General features: G+C 57.6%; 3 protein-coding genes across 3 annotated transcripts; 1 reads left to right on the top strand and 2 right to left on the bottom strand.

Annotated features, from left to right (window-relative positions):
* The first annotated feature begins 1184 nt into the window (after positions 1 to 1184).
* F5144DRAFT_401253 (uncharacterized protein) lies at positions 1185 to 5022 on the top strand. Its single transcript, XM_066784832.1, has 4 exons — positions 1185 to 2388; positions 2454 to 3762; positions 3861 to 4632; positions 4730 to 5022. The coding sequence occupies exons 1-4, from the start codon at positions 1356 to 1358 to the stop codon at positions 4745 to 4747; spliced, it is 3132 nt and encodes a 1043-aa protein (XP_066638297.1). The 5' UTR covers positions 1185 to 1355; the 3' UTR covers positions 4748 to 5022.
* Positions 5023 to 5641: 619 nt separating this feature from the next.
* Positions 5642 to 8894, bottom strand: F5144DRAFT_661451 (uncharacterized protein). Its single transcript, XM_066793296.1, has 4 exons — positions 8566 to 8894; positions 7565 to 8488; positions 6800 to 7485; positions 5642 to 6746 (listed from the first exon to the last, which is right to left on the bottom strand). Exons 1-4 carry the CDS (start codon positions 8722 to 8724, stop codon positions 5684 to 5686), a joined length of 2832 nt encoding a protein of 943 aa, XP_066638298.1. The 5' UTR covers positions 8725 to 8894; the 3' UTR covers positions 5642 to 5683.
* A 753-nt stretch (positions 8895 to 9647) lies between these two features.
* On the bottom strand, positions 9648 to 11129 carry F5144DRAFT_401289 (Orotidine 5'-phosphate decarboxylase domain-containing protein). Its single transcript, XM_066784833.1, has one exon. The coding sequence runs from the start codon at positions 10914 to 10916 to the stop codon at positions 9732 to 9734; it is 1185 nt and encodes a 394-aa protein (XP_066638299.1). The 5' UTR covers positions 10917 to 11129; the 3' UTR covers positions 9648 to 9731.
* Positions 11130 to 12291: the final 1162 nt, after the last annotated feature.

Raw genomic sequence — 12291 nt, forward strand, 5'->3', positions numbered from 1 at the left:
GCCCCAACCATCCCGGAGTCCCTACGGCCCGTAGCCAACCGACGGCCATCCCCACGCGGCCGGGCCGCCCAGAAACCGCGGAACGACTGACTGAGCGAGGAACGGCAGCGTTCGCGCGGCGCTGCCCGCCCGGACTTGCGTCTACGTATGCGCTGTGACGCTTTGCGCACCCACGCCCGCGTGTGTTAACCGACACATACGGCCTGGGCCTTGCGTCGTGCCGTGCCGCGCCGCCATACGCATCTTCACCGGCCAGCCTACCGGCCCCTCGCCGTCGCTGTCCAAATTGCAGCGCCTGCGGGCCGGCTTGCGGGGCCTGGGTGATACTGGTGAGGTGTCGCCGGTAATGAGCGAGAGGGGGGGGGGGAGGGGGCTTTAGGGTGTACTGTAGGGGCGGGTTGGGAGGTTGTTTGATCGAGGTTTGTTGAGACTGGGTGGGGAGATGCTTTTGGTGGTAGCCCATGCGTGAGTTTCAGTTGGGAGATACCTACCCTACGATGATTACATGTAGGTAGGTAGTTACTGGGAACTAATGAGAGATATCGTATTTAGGGGGGTATTTGACCTACCCAGTTTGGGAAGAAAACAAAAAGCCAAGGCGCAAAGAACAAGTGAAGGAAAGAAAATAAATAAATAAATAAAAAACGAGAAAAGGAAAACGAGAAAAGGAAAACGAGAAAAAGAAAGGAGGAAAAAGAAAGTACGAAAAAGAAAGTAAGAAAAAGCAAGAAAAAGGAATCGAGGAAAAGAAACCGAGGAAAAGAAACCGAGGAAAAGAAACCGAGGAAAAGAAACCGAGGAAAAGAATCTGTTGAAAGAGCTGGAGTAAAAGAAATCGGGGGAGAAAAAAAAGTTAAATGGACGAGGTACGGTCACGGATACAACCCCTTGTGCCTGCCGTGTCGAATGGCTTTCATGCACCCCAATTCTGCCCCCAATCATGGATGCCTCTCTGGCACCCAGGCCTGAACTGCCGCCGACTCTGGCGTCGACTTCTGCCTTCTCGTCCTTGATGTCGGCAACGGCGGCGTCGTCATAATCTTCCGCCGGCTCACTGCCGCCGTCGATCCCGTCTAAGCCCCGCCGCGACTATTTGTTTCAACATCGGTAGCACTCGACGCAGCATTTCTGGATCAGCCTTGACCTGAGAGCCTCGTGTTACACGTGGCGCCACTAGCCTGCTGGGCTGCCTCATTTGGGATAGGGAGTCAGCTGCATGTGCATACCAAGCCTCGACTCTCGTGAACTTGGACACCTCCTCCTTTTGCTCCACGTTCTAAGGTATGACGCTCCTCTGACACCCCCGATTCCATCCGAGCGACTTCCACGATTGCCGTTGATGCGAATGTCCTGTCATGAACCAGAAACGGACGTACCAGGGCGAAGAAGAACCGCCTGCGAGCCTTGTGAAGCGGCCAAGAACTCTCGGCACCGTTTCTAATGGCGACATTTACGAAGAATACACAATCGCCTGGATATGCGCGCTTCCGTTGGAGTTGGCGGTATCGCGTGCCATGCTGGACGAGGAGCACCCAATGCCACCCAACCAACTGGGCGACGACAACACCTACGTGCTCGGCCGCATCGACCAGCACGACGTTGTCATGACATGTTTACCGGGGCAGTACGGGACAAACAACGCTGCAATCGTCGCCACAAACCTGAAGCGAAGTTTCCCCAACATCCGCGCCACCCTGATGGTCGGCGTAGGCGGAGGTTGCCCTAGCCAGGCCAACCTGTACCTAGGCGACGTTGTCGTTGGCACAAGGGTCATGCAGTATGACATGGGGAAAGCGCTTGCCGGCGATTTTTTTCTAGAAACGGCCGATGCGAAGACGCCTGCGCGGCTGCTGAACTCGGCTGTGTCCGCTTTACGGTCGAAGCACGGGTCGGACCGTTCTAGCAGTCGAATGACAAGCCTCCTGCGAACCCGACTCCCAAACACCTTGCGCCCAGATAACCCCGATCGCCTTTTCCAAGCGTCCTATGAGCACCCTCTCGGGGCGCCAACATGTACTAACTGCGACCAAGAGAAGCTGCAGCCACGAGGCGCACGCCTCTCTGACGGACCCAGTATCCATTACGGAGTCATCGCTTCAGGGAACAGGGTCATGAAGGACGGGAAACAACGGGATGAGATTGCCCAGCGACTCTCGGCGTTGTGTTTTGAGATGGAGGCAGCCGGCATGATGGACAATCTCCAGTGCTTGCCGATCCGCGGTATTTGCGACTACTCGGATTCCCACAAGAACAACCAATGGCAGGAGTATTCTGCCGCAGCTGCAGCTGCATACGCGAGGGAACTGCTGGAGGGGCTTCCGCCTTCACCCAGGACACTCGACCGGGCTCCCACGTACATCACGGATGTGGGCCAGCCTGATATCACCGGTAATAAGACCATCGTTCTAGCCCTTCCTCTTCTGTGGTATCACGCTAACTGAAGATGCGAGCAGCCGAACATGCTTTGCAACGGCGACAACGCTTGCTAAAATGCCTTGAATTCTCGCAAATCGATGCCCGCAGAACCAATATTCGGGCTGCACATGCCAGGACCTGCCGCTGGCTTCTACGCCACTCTGTTTACCGAGACTGGCTTGATCCCGAGAAACAACCGCAGAATTATGGTTTCTTGTGGATGCGAGGCAAAGCAGGTGCGGGAAAGTCGACCATGATGAAGTTCATGTACCTGGAAACGAAAAAGGCCAAGAATCGCAGCATGGCCGTGGTGTCCTTCTTTTTCAACGCCCGGGGCGATTATTTGGAAAGGTCCATACCCGGGATGTATCGGTCACTGTTACTGCAACTCTTGCAAGAGTTCCCGGACCTTCAATCCGTCCTGGACAACACGGACGTCATTCCGCGGAACCAACAAGATTGCCCAGACTTGAATGTTCTGAAGGAGCTTCTCAACAACGCCGTTATGGCTCTTGGCCAGAACTGCTTTACCTGCTTTGTCGACGCCCTCGACGAGTGTGACGAACTGGAGGTCCGGGACATGGTCCAATTCTTCGAGGATCTAGCAGAAAATGCCACCGAGGAAGGCATTCAGTTTCGGATCTGTTTCTCGAGTCGGCCATACCCGTACATTGATATCCACCGGGGAATCTTGTTCACCCTCGAGGAGGAATCAGGACACGGAGAGGACTTGGCACAGTACGTCAAGAGCCGTCTAAGGATCACACACCGCCCGCTACTCGAAGAATTACAGTCCCATATCCTGGACAAAGCTGCTGGCGTTTTTATGTGGGCCGTGTTGGTAGTCGAAATCTTGAACAATGAGAGTAGCCACGGCGCCCTCGCTCTCAGGAAGAAGCTGTCAGAAATTCCGACCAAGCTAAGCAAGCTCTTCAGGAGTATGCTGGTACGGGATCAGCATAGACCCGAATCGCTGCGGCTCTGCATTCTCTGGATTCTCTTCGCGAAGCGGCCTCTGAGTCCAGCAGAGTTCCGCCATGCGCTGTGGGCAGGCTTATTGGAGCAGAGTCTGGTCGACCCCGAACTGCCAGATGACGCACACATGGATGCCGTCAAACTGGTTGCGAGTTCCTCGAAGGGGCTTGCTGAGATTACGAAATCCAACCAGCCGACCGTGCAGTTCATTCACGAATCGGTGCGGGACTTCTTGGTGAAAGAGAAGGGCATCCGGGACTTGTGGCCTGAACTTGGATTCGACTGGGAAGCTCCGAGCCACGAGGTCCGCAGCGTTGCTGCACCACGTATCTGTATCATCCAAGAGTACAGGCCATCATCGTTGCGCCAGAGGTTGAAGTCGAGGAGGGGAACGCCATGGTCGAAAAATGTTCGTTCTTGGAGTATGCCAGTCAGCAGGTCCTCTACCACGCCGATGCTGCGGCACCTGTGGTTCCTCAAGAAAGTTTCTTAACACAATTCTTTGCCTCCGGTGGAATCGGGGTGATCAACCGCCTCGAGAAGTTCAAAAGTCGGCGATATAGCCCCTTTGTCATTCCGCTCTACGTTCTGGCAGACAAAGGGCTCGGAAACCTCATTCGCACAGAGATGAAGAGAGAGCCGGTCACCCTCAATCGCCAGGGAAGGTACGAGCTTCCCATTTTTGCTTCAATTGCAAACGGCCATAAAAGTGCCACAGCCGCACTTTTGGGCTTGTCATCAACCGTTTGCGATGGCATCGATATCACTGAAGGCTTGAACTACAAGAAGGACTTGAAGGATTACCAGCGCCGGACGCCATTATCATGGGCTGCCCAGGAGGGTAGACTGAAGATTGTGGAGTTGTTAATTCAAGGAGGGGCAAACCCTGATGAAATCGATGGGAGAGGATATACGCCGCTTCGCCGGGCCATAGAGAATCACCATGAGGCAGTCGCGTGCCTACTCATCGACAAAGGGGCAGATATCAAAGCTCCGGGCACATCTGGATCGATATCACTGTTTTTGGCACTTCAGGATAGCCACGAGGCACTCGCGCGACGTCTGATCGAGAAAGGGGCATATATTGACGTGGGATCAACGCCACTGATCATGGCCTCTGAGAAAGGCTACAAGGCGGTTGCACAGCTTCTCATTGATAGAGGTGTGGATATCAATGCTCGGGCTCTAGATCGCAACGGCTCGACAGCGCTGTGTAGCGCCGCTGAAAACGGCCACGAAGCGGTTGTACGGCTTCTGATCGATAAGGGGGCTGATATAGAGGCTCGAGACAACACTGGAATGACTGCACTGCTTTGGGCCTTCCGGAATGGCCGCGAAGCGGTTATACAGCTTCTGATCGACAAGGGGGCTGAGATAGAGGCTCGAGATGACACTGGAAGGACTGCACTGCTTTGGGCCTTCCGGAATGGCCGCGAAGCGGTTATACAGCTTCTCGTCGATCAAGGGGCGGATATGGAGGCTCGAGATTATACTGGATTAACCGCATTGTATTGGGCTTCGCAGAATGGTTATGAGGCGGTCGCACAACAGCTCTTCATGAAAAATGGGGCCAGAGTCGACCCTTGAACAATTTTAAAATCATCGTTCTTTTGGTCAATTCTCTGCCATCTGTGAAGTGTCTGGTGACTTATGCTTGTGGGCTAGTTTTGGAGTTGGAACGAAGCAACGAGAGGGAGGCCGATGCTTGCCAACTGCTCTCATAGCCTCGGCGTATATAATCCACTTCTGTGTCCGGGGATGCAGGCTTTGCAATGCTATGTATTCGTAATACACGTTGACAGTCACTGGCGACTGGCAGCTAAAGACATCTCAGTTGTCCAAGCCTTACAGCCCAATAACTCTCACAAAACAGTACGAGAGGCCATGGTTGAGAGGCCGTGGTCGGCATGAAGGGCAGCGATGGCTGGGATGCGGACCAGAAAAAGTTCCCCAAACCGATCTACCCAGCTGTCACTTGTTGCTTCAAGAACGAGGGATATCCAAGAACCAGGGCCTTTTGCTCCCCCTCGTCATGTTATGTGACATTATCTCAACCAACTAACTCCACGCCTCGCTCTCTCCCTGCCTGTCTCCGCCTCAATAGCCGGCAGCGACACCAAAAGATGCACCGTCCTTCTCCAGTCCAAAACCCGCGTGGTATCCATGCCCGACAACCCCTAAACGCCCCCCTTAACCCGCTTGACCCTTGATCTCCTTGATTTCGCTGAACCACTTGCCCCTTGACCTTACTCACTGGCCCCCTACCCCGTACCCCCTGGCAAAACAGCCCCCCCTAAATAGGCGCATACTGATTCAGCAAATTCCACAAACTATCATCGCCAAAGTCCCCCCCAAACTGACTATACGACGGCGGCAGCATCGGCCCCCCCTCCGCCACCGCCGGCGCACTCGACACCCCCCCCACAGCACCCAATCCCACATCCGCCCCCCGCCCTGGCGTCAAGCAGACTCCATTCCCATTCCCATTCCCATTCGCACTCGCATTAGCATTAGCATTAACCTCAACCCCCCCGCCGCCACTGCTCCCTGTATGACCTCCAGCTTGCTGCTGCTGCTGCTGATACTGCGGATGAAGTTGATGATGATGGGGATGATGGGCATGGAAATTCCACCCCCCTATCTCCCCGCCGCCGCTGCCATCCGCGCCGGGCGCGGCCCTGCTCAGGTTGTGGTAGACGAGGTCGCTGGTGGCGTAGATGGGCTGCAGGCTGGACCAGTCAAAGTCGCTGGGGGGGTTCCAGTCGAAGGGGCTGTCGGCGGCGATGGTGGGGGCGATGGGGAAGAGGTCTGGGTCGAGGCTGAAGGTGAACTCCGGGGTGGGGTTGGAGGAGGCGGCTGAGGGGAGCGTGGTGGTGGTGCTGCTGTTGTGGTGGGAGAGGCCGTTGTTGAGTTGCGCGTGTTGGGGCGGTGAGAAGCCGTCTCCGGCCCCGCCGGGGGTGGAGGTCGCGGCTGTGCTGAGGCTGGCTCTTGAGCCCATTGAGGGGGAGGGGTGGTAGCTTGTGGTGGTGCTGGGGCTCACGGATATGGAGGAGCCGACGCTGCTGTTGTGGGTGGTTCCGTTCGGGTAGGCTGGCGAGGGTTCCGAGATGACCATCTTCTGCACGGCCTGACATGTCAGCCCTAGCGACCTCGTCATCCGTTGGCAAATAGCGTGGAGCACGCCGAGGGCCGCTTTGGCGAGCGGGTTGCGGGTCGCCATGGCTTCGAAGCGCTTGACGGCCCAGTGGAAGTGCTGTAGTGCTTTCTGCATTAAGTCGGGGTGTTCCTTGGGGAAGAGGATGTAGATGGAGGCCATCATGACGATGGCGTCGAATGTGCCGAAGAAGAGGGAAAATCTATGGTTGTTAGCTAGTCGCTTAGAAAGAAAAAAAATGAGAAAAAGACTCACGTCTTATACATCTGCGGCTCGAGCGCCAGGAAATGCAACCTCTGCGCATGCAGCATATCCAAACTCGCTTTCAGCGCCTCAGTCCTACTCTTCGGCCGCGTAAAAATGTACGGCCGATGCAGCGCCATCAGCTCAAATGTCAACAACTGCGGTAGGACAACCCTCGCTAGCGGGAGCCAGTGACACTCGGGCAGGGCATCGAATCGGGTGTCCGGGTTCTCGAGGCGGAAGTAGGCCGGGGTCCTGGCGTCGATTTCCAGCAGCTCGTTGTGCAGACGGTCGACGCGCCCAAAATCCTTGGGGCAGGGCCCGTCCTTCTCCATCTCAATGATCTCCTTGAGCGGGCGTAGGATGTGATGGGCCCAGAGCGCCCTGGTCACGGGGGTGGGCGGGTCGTGTTCCCCCCTCGGCACGACGGGGGTTTTGGAGCGGATCCTGGGCGCGGGCGCGTCGACGGGTAGTGAGGGGCCGGCCATGTTGAGGTCGACTGAGGTCGGACGACCGAGCACGCTGGCCATGTGCAGGTCCCACAGGATCAGCATCATCCACATCATCCTCCGGCGCTGCACCTGCCACTGGTTCTCCAACACGGCCTCGGCGTCGTCGCTTGTGGGCTTGGGGTCACGGCTGTCGCGGTGCAAGCCAATCTCCTGGGCGTCGCGAATCGCCGCGCCAACGGCATGCCACTGTTTCCGCCATCAGCCGGAGGGTCCTTAACCCTAACAAGTATAAAAGAAAAAAAGAAGCGGGGACAAGGTAACCTACCGACTCAGTAACCAAGCCCACATACTTCAGCCAACTGGCCCTCATCCACCCCGCCACCACAGTGTTCAACCCCATCCCCCTCTTCCCCAAGACAGCCAACACCTCCATACCACAATCGCTATACTCCCTCGCCAGATCCTCAAACGTCATCCCACCCGCATACTTCAACCCCCCAAACCAATTCTCCCCCTCCTCCACGCCCTGCCCATGGCCCGCGCTCCGGTAGTGCTCATACCCGCCATCCCCCCCCTCTGCCTCATCATCCAGCACCAACAGGCCCACGGCACAGACCTGGAAGACGACGGCGGGGAAAGCGCGCATCTCGCAGTCGAGGGCGGCGGGCCCGGGCCCCGTCGCCAGCATGCTGAAGGGCAGGCGGTACCAGGCGGCCAGCTGCTCCTCGAACAGGGCGCGGTCCAGCACGGCGTAGTGCGGGTTGAACTCGGCGAAGTAGAGGCCCGCGAGCTTGTCGACGGCGCAGCGGGCGGGCAGCTGGCGCACGAGGGTCTTGTAGCGGTCGCGGGTGGTGGTGTCGATTGCTGGGTCTGCGGCGGTGGTGGTAGGGGGGGCTGGGGCGGTGAGTTGGGTGGTGAGGGGGTGGGGGTTGGTGTTGTCGTTGTTGTTGTTGTCGCCATCGGAGGGGTCGCTGGGGTGGGATTCGATACGGTGCAGGAAGCCGAGGGTGCTGGCACTGGCGTGAGAGTAGCCAAAGGCGGCGGCTGTTGTGGCGGGGAGGGAGATGGCGTTCGGGTTAGGTTGGGCTGCTGCGGTGCCTGCTGGGGTGGATGATGCTTCATGGGGATGGTTTTTGGCGGCGTTTCCCAGCCTCCCATGCTGTTTGCCGGTTGGCGCACCCGTCTCATAGCGACATGCGCTCTCCTTGTTGCGCGAGACACAGTTTGTGCAGGGGAGCTTGCGGTCACACTAGATGTGTGTGTCAGTCCAGATCTAAACCAAGTAACCAACTAGATGAGAGATAAGAGAATATGTGGTGAAATCACCTTTTGCTTCCGGCGATGACACTCGGTGCATGAGATGACTATCCTCCTCCTCTTCCGGGGTGGTGGTCGAGCTTGCTCTCTCGCAACCGCCGGGGCGGCACCCGTCCAGTCCTCACCGGCACCGGGTGCCCCATCTTCGGGGCTTTCCGTGGCGGACATGGATGGGTGCAATAAGGTGTGGCGGGTGTTATGTGTGTGAGTATGCGTGTGTGTGAGGGTGGCCACGGGTGTGTGTCCCTGTGTGTGACCGTGTTCCCCCGTGTATTGCGGAGCAGACAGGCTACCTTAGACTAGCCACTTGGCAGATCAATCGTTACGTTCACTTGAATAGGTGACTATCCGTAGATGTCAACCTTTCTGAAGCCTCGACACAAAAATAATGTGAAACAGCGCGTCGTGCGTAAGCCGATGGCAAGGCTCAAGCCGCAAAACTCAAATGATTCGATCGCGTTCTCGGCACGCTGGACCCTGACCTGACTGCCGCTGCTGACTTGAGGTGATGTTGCGGTTAAAGATGGAAGGATTGGTCAGCCTCTTGATCCGCAAAAGGGTGGGGGGAGAAATGACCACGGTCCCTTGTCGCCAAGCCCTGTGGCGAGCATTGCCATTTCCCCCGCGCCTGTGGCCGTGCACGTACCATCGGAAACTTGGATGTGCCGACACAATTGCCCTCTCACCCACCTTTTCCCGCTTATCGCCGGATCCAAAAATGCCATCGGGCCGCATTTGGTCCCGGAGAACGAGCCTGACGGGAGCCGGCTTCGGGTACGCGAAGCGGGGATATGTCATGTCATGTAGTAGTGGTAATGGTATTGCGCCGAGGCACCGTGTCGCAAAAGTCTTTGTGATTCCGTGTCTCGGAGGATTGGATGGCACGATGGAGCGATCCATCTTCAAGTCAATTGACCCAGGAACGCCCCCCAATCGTCGCCTTTGATTACCCTTCTCCCTCTTGTCGAAAAAAGAAAAGTAAAATAAAACACAAGCTCGCCGGAACATTTCTGGCGCACATCATTTTTAGACAGCCTGTTCTTCCCACGGACCGGTCCTCTCTGCTATTCTGGTGAATTCACGACGGGATATATCAAGTATGAAACTGAAATAAGGCTCCAACTTCTCCTTCGCCCTCCTGCTCCTGCTCCTTCACCCCACCTTCAACCCCCCAATTACCCAAGACGCGCCAGGTACGCCTTCCACGCTTTCCTCCGATACCGCTCGGCCTCGGAGGGCGGGTCCCCGGCCGAGATGATGCCGCGGCCCACAATGACAATGTCGGTGCCACACACGCCGACCAGCTTGCTGGGGGTGTTGTACTGCTGGCCGAGGCCGTCGCCCTCGACCTGGCCGTTCTCCTCGCCGCCTGGCGGTGGCAGCTTGCAGCCGGGGGTCATGTGGATGAAGTTGTCGTCGGGCGCGGCGTTGAGGGCCTCTTGGGAGACGAAGCCCATGACGAAGCCCTTGTGGTCGCGGGCGGCCTCGACGCAGGCCTGCGTGTAGTCCTTGGTCATGAGGCAGCCCTTGGACGACATCTGCGCGAGCAGCAGCAGGCCGCGGTCGACGGGGGCCTCCTCGATGCCCGGGAAGACGGCGTCGTCGCCGTGCTCGTTGGTCTTGGGCAGCCGCGGCGAGTCGGCGGGCTCGAAGGACTGTGTCACCGTCGTGATGGAGACAATACTGCCTTTTCGGCCGTCAACGTCTCTGCTGTCCCTCTTCTGGTGCTGCTCCATGGCCTCGAGCCTGCGGGGCTCACCTTTGTCATCTCGCGTCTGCGCCTGCTCCTGTCCTTGCGCCTGTTGTTGTTGTTGCTGCTGCTGCTGCTCCTGCTCCTCCGCGTCGTCGAACTGGTCCGACAGGGGCGTGCCTACCGTGACCGACGTCTTGACCTCGTAGTGGATGCGCTCCTTCCACTTGGCCGCCGCCTCGGCCATGGCGCGCACCATGTCCTTGCCCGCGTCGATGTTTGCGTTGGTGATGTGCGCCCACTCTACTATGCGCGCCGTGCCCGCTGTGTACTGCATCTGGACCGTCTTGCCGATATCGACAAACTTGCGGTCTTCGAAGATGAGAAAGCCATGCTTCCTCGCGAGCGCCGCCAGCTTGGCTCCCGTGCCGGTCTGCGGGTTGTAGTCCCATCCCGAGATCAGGTCGTAGTGCGTCTTGAGCACCACGATCGACGGGCCGACCTTGTCGGCGAGCGTCAGGAGCTCGCGGGCCGTGGTCACGTCGGCGCTGAGGCACAGATTCGAGGCCTTGAGGTCCATAAGCCGGAAGAGGTAGCGCGTGAGCGGGTGGCTAGCCGTCTTCGCCCGCTCGGCGAAGGGCTGGCCCAGAGTGGCATGACGGTTCGCCATCTTTTGTCCTTGTCCTCGGTAGGTCGTTGGTTAACAAAAAAAACGGGAGAGAGGTGTGAGGAAAGGCCGGGCAGGACAAGGCGGTCGCGGCGGCGGGGAGGAGGAGGAAGGGCCCTGGCTAGTCGGTTTTATAGCGTCTGGCACTAGGACGAGTGTGGCGACCGGTATTTACCGGCAGCTTGGATGCGACCCACGGGGATGCAGGCGTGCCCAAGCGACGATTTGATGAGCTGGCGACTAGCGACGCCACGGGGGTAACGTCGAGTGTCGCTGCTAGGGTGTTGTGCCGGGATCGTCTTCCTCTCCCTTGCTCTCTTTCTTTCTCCGGGGAGGTGTAATGACCGATTATGTACCGTATGTGCGGTCGAGGGGTTTCACACGAATCGAATCGGGGAGACGGCAATGCGCGCGGTCGCGGATGCTTAAATGTCTGCGGGTGTCGATGTCTGCGGGTGTCGCTCTCAGCGAACGGCAAAAAACGCGTGGTCAAAAGGCGCAAGAGTAGGCTTTTACCTCTCCGAATCCGCGTGGGTGCAGCGGGTCCGGTGACTCCAGGAGAATAGGATGGTGGGTTGCGAAGTTTGACAAGAACCCCGCAGACGGAGGTAACTACCACATGTACTACTGTACTTGCTTGCGACTTTCAAAAAAGGGAGTCGGAGTGACGAGCAGCGGCACAGAAAATTAACCAACCTGGAAGAGGTACCTCGGTATCTAGGCCGTCTTCCGCTTTAGGGTTTCGAGAAGAGATACGAGCTCCAAAAGGGAAGATCGCAGGTCAGGAGCACTCCTCTTATTTATATGAAAGAGGATCCTCATGTATTACAGCGAGAACCAGAGAGAGGCTGCTCCAGATTGTCCAAACCGACGGGTCGAGGCCCATGGAGACTTGTTCAGACCCAAAAACCAGAGCTAGCAGCAACAGCGCAACGGCAGACGGATCTCATCCCAGCCAGTCGATGCAGCCTTGGCATGACCCGAATTGGACAATGAGACGATGCAATGCAGTCGGGGCTGAGACGAGCGGCAAAGCAACAGATAGGAAGGAGACGGGGAAAAAAGAAAAAGGGGACCGGATGCTTGTGTTCTCCGATGCGGTAGAGCATGTGCGTTGTCGACAGAAGGACGGTACGGCACCCTCCAATTGCAGCTTTGTGTGCACATGTAGAATTGGATTGCAGGCTGTGCCGCTTCCCCAGCCCTCCAGTCGGCGCACAACCGCCCGGCCGAACCCCTGCACGTGCAGGGGCCTTTTTTGAGCCCTGGTCTTCGTGGGGTGAACGCACAGACCGATGATACTCAACGCGCTTTTGCCTGGCCATCTCAGAGCTTCGTCCGAGCTTCGGAGCAGAGTTGCTCGATGAGTGTGACCCCG

This window comes from Chaetomium tenue (genome assembly GCF_020726465.1).
Source record: "Chaetomium tenue strain MPI-SDFR-AT-0079 chromosome Unknown F5144scaffold_8, whole genome shotgun sequence".
Classification (NCBI taxonomy): Eukaryota; Fungi; Ascomycota; class Sordariomycetes; order Sordariales; family Chaetomiaceae; genus Chaetomium; species Chaetomium tenue.